We start from the raw sequence: 12,743 nt of genomic DNA, 5'->3' as shown, positions 1-12,743 counted from the left end.
AAGCGAGCCACTGAGAAGATCCGGCGAGTAGCCCAGTGGGCTGTGCCTATGGGTTAATTTACTCATTGACCCCTTCGTCGCAAGCGGCGGGCTCGCCGAGGACGGTGACCGGTGCTTGAGGTACCTAAAACACCGATAATGGATCGGGAGGATCCGTAATGACGTGTTGGCACCACTAATTTTGTCGTATTGTTACATTTTGCATCTCTAAAGACTCCAGCCGCTCCAGCCGGTAGATCTAAAGCTCTTCTGTCAAAGAACGCAAGTTCAACATAGTCTCGGAGCCAATAATTGTAAATAAATAAAAAGTGCTATTACTCGTTTACTAAATACCATAAAACATGTGATCCCACAAGTTCCTAAAGCCGGTTAATAAAATACTAACATAAATGGAAAACAAACTTCACCTAGTGATCTAAACTTATGGACTAGAATTATTTTTATTGCTTCAATCGATCGACGAACACACGGCTCAGCAGGTGTTACACACACCGAAACATAAGCTGGAAGTCTTAATTGAACTGAATCTGAATGTTCCTCTCGATAAACCGCTATACAACCGGAATAGGCAGAGTGATAATAATAATAGTCCATTAAAAAACCAAATTTACCGCAGAAGACAGGAAGACGTGGAGAAGTATGTGGCATTGAGTGATCAACACTTCAAGCTAGACACCATCTTCAGTAATGAAGAGACCGACTAAGAAGAAGAAAATTCAAAAATTAATCAGACAATCGGAAGCAGAACCGGCCTCATCAAACTACTAAGTGCTAGTGGAATAATAGCAGATTATAGGGAAGTCCCTATTATCATTTCACAATTATATTTATATCTAACTTTTCAATCTTAAGCATTTAGCCTGAAGTTTCTTTGATCAACTTTGTCGGACGGAAATCAGTCATTTCGAAACCATTTATTCAATTCTGCTTATGTTTTATGGATTAGGAAAATAAATTAGGAAAATATGCATTCCCGTCTTAAGGGTCGGTATTCCGGTCGGTATTCCAATACGATAGAGGCTCGCCTATATATCTTATTTAATTTTTTATTGCTGATATCGGTGGACCTGGTGTTAAGTGGTTACTGAAGCCCCCAGACATCTACAACGTAAGTGCCGCCACCCACCTTGAGGTATGAGTTCTAAGGTCCCAGTTTAGTTACTCAGTATATCTATAGGTATGTATTATTGACGTTGCTGTATTTACGAGGTCAGAAAATCATTTAACATTAGGTAGACCTTGGGATTAGACCATTTACGGGATAAAAGAAACTAATAATAGACGACCAAATCGGTTTAGTTTTTTTGTTTTTATTTTGTGGACCGCATTACCTCGTTCCATATTAACAAAGGTCGTGTTTCCACGTTACACGGCAATAGATTTTATTCACAACTATTATCTCCGCGGTCAAGTACATACCTGGCAATTTCATTAGAATCGTACGTAAAAGGAAAAGATCAAGTTTATTGGCCATTGCCGTAAATTTTTGCACACGTTCAAGTTTGTTTAATCGTTTTTCTTGTTTTCAATGTACCTACCTACCCTGTTTCGATCATTTTAAATTGATAAATCTCGTTCATTTCTATAAATACATATAGAACAAGTTTTCTGGAAGATACTTTTCACATTCTATTTAGTTTTATACATCTATTGAATAATTAATGAGTTGTAAAAATTACTTTAACGATAAGTTCTTTTTCTATTTTTATAGACTTATAGACTTAATATCCTATCTCATCAATGCAAATTTTATAGTTCTGAACTTTTTATTTTTTTTACTATTATTATTAAAAAAAAAAAAAAAACTGGTTTCGCGGTTAGTGGAATAAGATACCTTAATGTTATTGCCAGAGCCCATAAGCACCAAGACGCGAATCCTACCATCGATATTAAAATATAAAGTCGGAAGTATTAGTTGCGTTGTAGAAATGCAACAATCAAGGATCAAAGGATCCTTCAAGGTGAAAGGCATGTTTCCCGAAACCAACATTATACAAAGCAGCGTACTGTAGCTATAAATTTGTTCTTATCTTATCTTTCTTATATCTTTAAACGAGCAATTCTTGCATATATTTTTTTTTTATTTTTGAAATCTGGATTTCTCGTATTCTGAATCTCGGAAACGGCTCTAACGATTTGCATAAAATTTAGTTTATAGGGGATTTCGGAGACGATAAATCGATTTAACGATCGATCTAACTACGATTTATTTTTAGAAAATGTTGTTTTATTCGTGTTTTTTAATAATCAGCTTTATCGATAATTTTGATTTTTTCTTTAAATAACCAGTACATATTGTTTTATTATTCTGTCGGTAAAATCGAAAAATATTATTCATATATCATCATTTTGACAATGTTTATTAGTATTTAAACATAATTTCTAAAAAACACAATAACTCTATAAATATACATACAGGAACTCCATTTTAAAATAAGTAGGCAAATAGGTATGTGAATCGTCTTCCTAAACGTTTGAAACATAGGACATTAAAGCAAAAATATCAGGAGATTTCGACTTAAAGCCAGGACGTACTATAATAGCTACCCACCACAGGACTCTCTACACCACCCTTGGTTGATTGGAAGAGAATGCCTCAAGTATTAAGTCCTCGTTTGTACCTATGTGCATTAAAGTTGAATAAATAAAATAGTAGTAGTCGTTAATTGTAATACTACGGCCTTAAAACAGATACAATGAAACTAAATCAATACCAAGGAGAATACTTAAGACAGCGTTTATTTATTTGTCTGTTAATTTGTTAATTAATTTGTCTGACATAAAATTGAGGAATGTTGATGATCATGATTAATTCAATCAGCAGGGATTTATAAAATAAATTATGCCTCTTTTGCTTCTTAAGAGATACATTTGGTTCGGTTCAACAAATTCTATTATCTATTTTCTATTCTATATCTCTGGATTCTCTCAATACATTTTTGCTCGGTCAAAAAATTTTACCCTTTAAAAACCCTTGGTAAATGTTCAATAAATCATCTGAGATAACTTAGCACATCTAAAAATACAGAATTTATCTTAATAACAGAGGATCATTGGCAGCCCTACTTTAAATAATTATTAGTTAAAACGTCATTTAAAGTCTATCGAAAGTTCATTAAAATCATTAATTAAAAAAAGTTTGCTAAGAAGGCCTTGATAGCTAAAACACCGCTATTTAAAGACAGGTCTAGATTTTAGTCCTTTATCCAAATCTTCATTAATTATTAAAAACTCTGTGCTGTATGAAATACGATTTGGGGCGGTATAAAATGAAGTCGACTTATCTGGAATTAATTATCGGATTAAATTGAATAAAACGAGTTGAGAAGAAATGAAGTGTGTCTTATTATAATGAAGGAATGTTATTAAGACTACAATAGATTTTTGGAAGAACCGAAAAGGTCACGTTTTTGTTTTTTTTCTTCTACAATCGTACTTTTTCGTAGATGATTAATTGTTAATAAGCCACAATTATTATATATTCAAATCCGAAAAAGTTGTTAATTAACAATATGAAACAATTCAGAGAACTTCTGTTCTATACTTCCCAAAAAGCCCCAGTAACGCTATTGTGGTGTGCAATGTTTCTATTTCCTAGAAAGAACGTGATTCGGTTATTGAAATCGGTATTTTCCCTAATTCATTTTGTTTCACGTTTCAAAGACTTTTCAACTTTGTCCCCATCATTATGTTCGGGCGATGATTGTCTTAATAACTCAGATGCTTCAGCTAAGTGTGACATGGTGTACAGGTTGCTTCCGTCTCCCGTCGCCATACGCAATGCACATATATACTTATACATATTTCCAAAATGTTGCCATAGAGATACTAAATTGAGAACAATTGAAATAGTACCTTCATTGGCCGAACTGTCAACCGAAGTAAGCCATGTTTGTTCTTATTTTAAATCCATTTAAATTGATAAATAAATATCCGTCCTATTTAACTTTACTGTGCACTATATGTAAATGGACTGTTCAGATATATCCAACGATTTTAAATAACATTTTTAGTATGTTTTCTTACAGCGGGTTCATAAAGCTCCGATAGCTCAACGTTATCCGGACTATAAGTCAGTAAATTTATCATTTCACTCATCAGTGATTGTATGTCATTACACACATACATTAAATATCTTTCCGATTTTTTTTATTGCTTAGATGGGTGGACCAGCTCACAGCCCACCTGGTGTTAGGTGGTTACTGGAGCCCATAGACATCTACAACGTAAATGCGCCAGCCATCTTGATATATAAGTTCTAAGGTCTCAAGTATAGTTACAACGGCTGCCCTATCCTTCAAACCGAAACGCATTACTGCTTCACGGCAGAAATAGGTGGGATGGTGGTACCTACCCGTGCCGACTCACAAGAAGTCCTACCACCAGTACAGTATAAGTCAATAAATTTATCATTTCACTCATCAGTGATTGTATGTCATTAGATACATACACTAAATATCTTTCCGAAATCAGTCTTTATGTCAATGCAATTAGGATGTCGAGTCTAACAATAACCTTCCTACTCACCTTGGGTAAGGCCGTCGGCATTCACGTTTCGTGTAATTACATAAACTTATGTATCTCTATTTCTATTTATGATTTTTAAATATAAATCAATTAATGATATACAGTGACCGAGAAATTATAATTTTTGGTCTTCAGATCCACGCAAAATGACCAAAATACATTTTGAACCAAGGACATCGACAAAAAAGTGCATCATTAAGTTACGTTACGTAGATATATTTTTAGATTGACTTATGCAACTTAATCAATTCGGAATGTTTTGTTACTGAATTGTTTTATGTTTTAATTATTCGTTTTTGAAATCTGTAATCGATTAAATGGTGTGTTTCGCCTAATGTATTTGAATTTAAATTTAAATATTCAAAGATAAAATAGTCGAGTTCTTTTGCCTCTGTTTGTCGATCCTTTTTTTTTTGTTTATTTAGTGACTCGTGACATTGACATTTTAAAATGTCAATAACAAGAGGAAAAAAATTAGAACATCAAATCGAAGAATTTTATTACTATATACTGAGAGTATACATATCATCATTATCCTGCCCTTCTCCCAGTCACCTGGGGTCGGCGCAACATGTTTTCTCCTTCCATATTCTTCTGTCATATACCATTTCTTCGCTCACTCCCCTCCTACCCATATCGTCTTTCACACAATCCATCCATTTCTTCTTAGGTCTACCTCTTCCTCTAAATCCTTCCACATTCATAGTTAACACTCTCTTAACAACCTCATTTTCATTTCGTCTCATCACATGTCCATACCATCCCAAACGTGCACTCCTCAGCTTCTCTGTCATAGGTGCCACTTTCAGACTTCCTCTAACATATTCATTCCGTATTCTATCCATTCTCGTTACTCCACACATCCATCGCAACATTCGCATCTCTGCTGCATGCAATCGCCTTTCATCCGCCACTTTCGTTGTCCAACAAGCTGATCCATACAAGACGGTAGACCTTATTAAGGTCTTATATATCTTCCCTTTTAGGGGAAGAGGGATGTGCGAGTCACATATGGTGCCCGTGACCTGCCGCCATTTCATCCATCCTGCGTCAATTCTGTGCCTCACAGTACGATCCAGTTCACCGTCGCTTTGGATAACAGACCCTAGGTATCGGAAGTCTTGACATACTGGCAAAGGTGTTCCGTCGAGGGAAATGGGTGTAAAATTGGAGAGACCGCCAAAATCACAGAATAGATGTTCGGTTTTCGATCTGCTGATTTTTAGGCCAACACTCTCCAGCTTGCATCGCCATTTCTCCAGTATGTTTTGCACCTCGAGCCCGTTTTCTCCGACGAGCACTATGTCATCGGCCAACAGCATACACCAAGGGGGCTCTTCCTATATCTCCGATGTCAAGGCATCGATCACAAGCAGGAAGAGATAGAAACTTAGTGCAGATCCTTGGTGTAAGCCCACTGCCACACTGAACTCGTCGGAATTCCCCGCGGCGGTTCGTACATACGTCCTGGCTCGACTGTACATGGCCCAGATTAACCTCACATACTTACCAGGTATACTTTTCTCATTCAATGCCCACCACAAAACTGCTCTAGGTACTCGGTCGTACGCTTTTTCCAGATCAACGAACACCATATGCAGATTCCTGTGCACGTCGCGATGTTTTTCGCACACTTGGCGGAGTGCAAATATGGCGTCCGCTGTCCCGCGACCCGGCATGAACCCGAACTGGTTTTGGGTGATCTCACTTTCATCTCGCAATCGCTTTTCTATCACTATACATATAATACATATGTGACTAAAATGTTCTGTTTTTTTTTATTGCTTAGATGGGTGGACGACCTCACAGCCCACCTGGTGTTAAGTGGTTACTGGAGCCCATGGACATCTACAACGTAAATGCGCCACCCACCTTGAGATATAAGTTCTAAGATCTCAATATAGTTACAACGGCTGCCCCACCCTTCAAACCGAAACGCATTACTGCTTCACGGCAGAAATAGGCAGGGCGGTGGTATCTAGCCGCGCGGACTCACAAGAGGTCCTACCACCAGTAATTACGCAAATTATAATTATAAATATAATGGTGTTGTGATTCAGATGGAACTCTAGCCGCTTCAACTGACACCATTAGAAAGAGTGGAAACTTGTACGAGTCTCTTAGCGTTTATTTCATTCAAATTAATAACAAAACTGCAATAATATTCGCTACTTTAAAATGAAACCAGTTTTCGCGCGCAAAACAAATGCTTGAACGTTCCATTCGGAATATCGAAAGTCGACGAACATTGTTTTCGAGAATTTTAATAGGACTTGTTGTTTCTCCCTAAAATTGGCTTGAGATAAAAAGATCGCCATTTTCTTTACAATTTAATTTATAACTAGCTGACCCGGCAGACTTCGTAATGCCTAAACCTAAACCTTTGTATAAAATAAACTTAAAACAAACAAAAGAATCCGTCCGACAGGAGACACATCAAAGGAAAAACAAAATTGTTATTTTTATTTATTTCCAAGCATTTTTATATTTATCTATCTTTTAAACCTTCTCTGGACTTCCACAAATAATTCAAGACCAAAATTAGCCAAATCGGTCCTGGCGTTCTCGAGTTTTAGCGAGACTAACGAACAGCAATTCATTTTTATATATATAGGTTTATAATTCTATTGGTCTTTTTAGTTCTAGAACAAACAAATTTGATGACCACGTTTTTTTTTGTAAGCCCTCAAGTGTTAATATTACTTTATTCATGAACTTATTTTATGTTATAAAAAGAAAATTCACAGCGAAATGAATATTAAAATCACAAAGTAAATGGAATGGTTGCCTCAAAAAAATTTAACCCTTAACACAGTATTTTCATTTGCTGATATCATATTTATATGAAAACATGTTGGGTTTTTTGTATTGCTTCGATGGGTGGATGAGCTCACGGCCTGCCTAACGTTAAACGGTTCCCGGAGCCTATAGACATCTACAACTTGAGACTTGAGTTCTAAGGTCTCCATTTTGACAATACAAGGACTGTCCCGCCCTTCAAACTGAAAGGCATCAGATGCGCATGAAACGTCAAGACAAAGAGAGAAAACAATGTCGAACAAAAAAACAGCGATGGGAACAGAATGGTAATAAATGGGTTTGTTTATTACTCTGGGATTGCTGATGAAAGATATAACAGGTATGTTACAAGTGTTCTATTTAAAAAAAAAATCTATTAAATCATTTATTACAATAGACCGAATCTTTGACGTATTCTTAAATAATGAAGAAAAATGAACACATACATAAGTATAAGTAAAAATAAACACTACTTTTAAAAAGATCTTTCATAGACAATTTCGTTCACCTCTCATGAAGAGAAACAATTCAATCTTACTATAAATGAATTTATTATAGTCTTAATTTTATATTGACAGTAAATTTGTATTTATATTACAGAAAACACAGTAAGTCTCTCATTTATAGGAGTATTTGATACATTAAATGTATCAGGACTGTGATATTAGTCTGTACAAGCTCGCAGTACGTTCTGCCATAAGTCAACAAGCGATTCTTGGAAAATACGCATAGCAACCTTCAAATAACAAGCTAAATTTGGCAGAATATAAATTACACTCGCTGCCAACGATACTTACTAGAGACGTTCCATTTTATGTTCTCAAGTGTACTTAAGTGGTTGTTTTATGTCAGTATTCGTCGTAACTTCTCCGACAGTCTTTGCAGAAAACGTTAATTACTAAATTAATATTTCCTATTTCATTGGGCTATTTAATTTTTTTGAAGCGAAAAATCTTGTACTATAAAAAATTAAACAGATTACGTTTTTAATCGATAATGGTTTTTCGTCTGGAGATATCAGCCAAGTCAACTCGGTCAACCGTTTTTACGAACACCGTTTATTTTCTACTCACATATCTTAACACGTTGAATGCCACATGATAAATAAAGTATTTTCATTTAGGCCACGGTGTTTTTTTCCTACCTAAGCTTGAGATAGCCTTGAGAGGATATTTAAGCGTAACCTTAACTAGTAGGTGAGCTTACGGGGCTCAAACCGGAGTGATGTTAACATTGACCCCAGCAAGAGCAGTGCTTCGCAGAATCTACCACCGGATCGGAAACGCGACCCACTGAGAAGATCCGACGAGAAACTCAGTGGGCTGTGTCTATGGGTTAATTCGCTTGTCGAGCCCGAGGATCAGAAACTAATGGCCACGGTGTTCAGCGGTGAGCCTTATTTTACTGAACCGTTCGGGCCATAAGGGTCACTCGTAAGACGCGTGAGGATTCCAACGTAAACGCTTCCTACAAGCCACAGATTGCAGTTATCAAACAAAACGCGTGTGGAAGAGAACCGCATGGCCCTTTAGCATAATCAAACGTCCTAGTTTTCAAATCCAATAAAAAATTGTAGATTATATCAAGATTATAATAGCCATTTTAAAAACTAGACGGTAAAAGTCGCTAATTTTTTTATTTTCCTCGCAAATTATCGCATTTTATAAATTTTAGGATGATATTCTCAAGTATATAAAAAATACTGATTCACTGACTTTGGCTTGGCCCGAATGGTATAAGTACACTAGGTCCACCGGTGGGGCACATGGTGTTCAACGGGTTAAATTATTTTATTTAATCAAAAAAATAATAATTGGATGTTGATAATTTAATAAATCTTATTAATCAGTTATTACGTGGATTATTCAAAATTTCAATATGTGTTTTAAGCTCTTAGGTTCTTCTTAGGTTCTCTTAGGTTCACCAGTTCTTAAATTATTACCGCTGGGGAAACCATTTACGGATACCCGGTCGGGGGGGTAAGATACCGGGTTATGTCGGACTCCGGCGCCTCCAGAGAAGAACAGGGAGAAGAAGAAGACGACCGGGGTCCTCCTCTTCTTCCAATTCCTGCCGGGAGACTACGCCTTGAGTACGGCGCGCGAGGCGCTGCGCGGCGTCTACCACGCAGGACCCGCTTTGCAATACCGACTACTGACTAAGCCCCATCGAGCCACTCCGACTCCACGAAACCCACGGAACCGCATAGTGCGCGTCTTAAATTATTACCGGGGCTCATATGTGTTACGAAATAAATGCTCTCGGCATTGTTATGTGACATTGAACTTGTTATTGCATTTTTTATCGATGTGCAAATAATCTACATGTATAATAGCCGGCAAACTTCTTGAGCATTTGTTGACGTAGTGGGGGTAAGTTCGCGCATGGTACACTCACGTGCAAAAACATTACTTACTCTGCGTCATAATGCTATTAAATTATTAAAATGAACATATGTATTTATTTAATATGTATTAGAACATCAACAAAACATATAGGTTATAATAATTGTAATAATTTAATCTTGAGGTAAAATAGATATTCCTTCTATTAAGCCAAAACTAGAGCTGTTGCCAGGTCTTTATTCAGTTGAAGCGAAGCTGGTATTTGTAATTATTTTTTTCGTTATCATAATCTTGACTATCATCATCATCACTGTTTTCATCACCCGAGTCGCTATCATCGTGATGAGTCGACATAGGGCTCATCGGTGTAGTTTACAACTCGGTCGATTCGGTCTTCTTTTTTGTCTATAATTAATTATTTTTTGAAGATATTCGATTCGTAGTAATCGAATGTTACTTTTTTCAATTACCAGCTTCCGATTATTTTCTGTTCTTTTTTTTCATCTAAAGCCTAGCTCTTTCATAATACGTCGTAAGCTTCATTCCGAGCCATTAAAATTTATATCTTCTTTAAATTTTTCGAAGCCTTTCTACGATACGGAGTTTCGCTGCTTGTTATGTAGTTATTATGATTACATATTTTTATTACAGATTGAACGAAACTATCCATTCCGGTAACTTTCTTCTTCCCTGATCTTTTCTTACCCGAAGTCTGAAACACGGCGAGCAAGCCAGAGCCTTTAGCTTCCTTAATAATGCACCTAACAATACTCACTGATGGTTTTGTTACTTCCGAAGTTTGTTTTAATTTTTCCATATCATTCTTCCCCTGTTTTATAATGAAGCAATATACGTCGTACACAATTTTTCTACCCTTTCTTTTGAATACTACACCAGTTTGTCGCGGCATAGTGTATGTTTTATAAAAAATCAACAAACACTCAACAAATAGCAATGGCAACAAAGTCCACAAGTAATTATAACAAATAATTAACGATTAATAACGATAGACTTTCCACTGTACGCAAGCGTACTTTTGGGAGCAAGCGGAATAAAGGCGCGGTGCGGGACGCAAGGTTCGACTGATCTACCAATAAAGCGCTCGATACGATTTCCCCTGCCGTCGCGCCTCACCCTCACCACCAAAGTGATCTAAAATTCGGTTCTGCGCAGTCAAGGTCATTTGCTCAAGAAGTTTGCCGGTTACTATACAAATTATTTAACCAGGGACAGCGGAAACATTATTTTTACATTGTGTTATAAAGATTCTCTCATTGGGGAATTAATTAGCTTTACGCTTAATCAGTTTGATTCAGTTTGATTAGATTCGTATAGGCTATATTATGTTCAAATAAACTGTCAAAACTTGAATCGAAGTAAAAAAAGTATCGTTTGGCGTTTGATTACATACTACATATTTTCTTATTGGACATATTATGGAGATACAGCGCAAGGAAAGGGAATACTTTTTTGTGTGGAAACTAGCGAAATCTTGTGGCAGATGCCCCTAAACTTATATGTTATTAAACTTGCGGCATTTAATTATTGTATAACTAAACGCAGAGATTTATAAAATTATAAATGATACGAGGTTTAATTTTTTATAACCAATTTGATTAAAATTTATCAATTTGTGGTTTTTGAAAATTTACAAAATTCTTCATTATAAATAAAATATAGGATAAGTAATAATATATTACTGTCATCTATAGGAGCAATGAGAAACTAATCGAAGCGAAGCCATCTAGTGGCCGACGCCCGTAAACATATTTGTTGAGTGCTTGAGTTGCTTATCTATAACTTTTTTATTTATTTTTATTGCTTAGATGGTTGGACGAGCTCACAGCCCACCTGGTGTTAAGTGGTTACTCGAGCCCATGGACATCTACAACGTAAATGCGCCACCCACCTTGAGATATAAGTTCTATGATCTCAGTATAGTTACAACGGCTGCCCCGCCCTTCAAACTGAAACGCATTACTACTTCACGGCAGAAATGGCAGGGTAGTGGTACCTACCCGCTCGGACTCACAAGAGGTCCTACCACCACTAAACTAATTTATGTGTATTATCTATGCTCCAGCTCAGTTACCGCTCTTTAAAACGCCTTGCAAATCAGGTGCAATCAGTGGCGTTAATTTATTTTTAAATTTCTCAAAAATCACTCGAACAGTGGATAGTTTTTTGTTTTTGCTTTGGAGCATCGACCTTTAAGCTGTAATTTTACTAGATCTGTAACTGGAACGAATCTTCTCGCATAAACTGCCACATTAAAACTAGTTTTGCGTATTACAGTATACAAATACAGGTTACGTACATACAATACGAAATTTTGTGATTCTGGAAATCCTTTATTTTTCTAGACATGTGCCGAACCTCAGCCGATTTCCGCGCCTAAGGACCGCGCGGGTTTTTTGATGCAGATCTTGGGAGGGGACAGTGTGCCCAAGTTTTTAGGGCCCTACCCACAAAACAACTCCCCTTACGCTGTCCCATCCGACCTCCGGTCTAGAGTAGGGGTATTCCCGCGGCTAACACTAGATCCAGACTCGTGGCGCCACTCCGAAGACTCTCGATAATGACCTATAGGGCCGTCGAGCGATCGTCAATGATCAAACGACGTCGGGAAATTATAGATATGCAAAATTAAGTTATTTACGTATTTACGCGAATTATATTGTTTGCTAGTTTTATTTTTATTACACGATGTTATTACTTCATCGTCAAGTTATTTGTGAACATGTGTTAAGTACGTATTTCATAAGAAAAATTGGTACCTGCCTTCGGGATTTGAACATCGGCATAGTCGCATAGCTCAGTACAAGGTGCATTCTCGTGAGGATGCTTGTGAAGAGCTCAAGCTTAGCGTTCCAAGACTGCAGTGACAAGTTTATTATATATAAATTGACATTGGTAACGTCGGGGTGAATGGATTCACGAGTGGAAAACTTGGCATCGATGCGCGACAGCAATGCACATAATAATTTTATTATATTCATAAATGAAAATAATATGTATGCGTATTTCAATATTACAATGTAACACTTGTGTTTTGACGATTTAAATTTATTT

General features: G+C 36.7%; 2 protein-coding genes across 2 annotated transcripts in view; both read right to left on the bottom strand.

Moving 5' to 3' along the window:
• LOC114244085 (proton-coupled amino acid transporter-like protein pathetic) overlaps positions 1-12,743 on the bottom strand; it is a 49,843-nt gene that overhangs the window by 34,981 nt on the left and 2,119 nt on the right. The gene's annotated exons all lie outside the window — the stretch shown is intronic.
• Positions 5,868-6,206, bottom strand: LOC114244008 (LINE-1 retrotransposable element ORF2 protein). The gene has a single exon (XM_028175685.2). It carries the CDS (start codon positions 6,204-6,206, stop codon positions 5,868-5,870), a length of 339 nt encoding a protein of 112 aa, XP_028031486.2.

Source organism: Bombyx mandarina, chromosome 13 (genome assembly GCF_030267445.1).
Source record: "Bombyx mandarina strain Sakado chromosome 13, ASM3026744v2".
NCBI lineage: Eukaryota > Metazoa > Arthropoda > Insecta > Lepidoptera > Bombycidae > Bombyx > Bombyx mandarina.
Note: the sequence above shows the minus strand (reverse complement) of the source record. Positions and strands in the feature narration are given on the sequence as shown.

What these genes read in the sequence shown, in the direction of transcription:
- LOC114244008 (XM_028175685.2), bottom strand. Translation starts at nt 6,206, where the DNA reads ATGCCGGGTCGCGGGACAGCGGACGCCATATTTGCACTCCGCCAAGTG.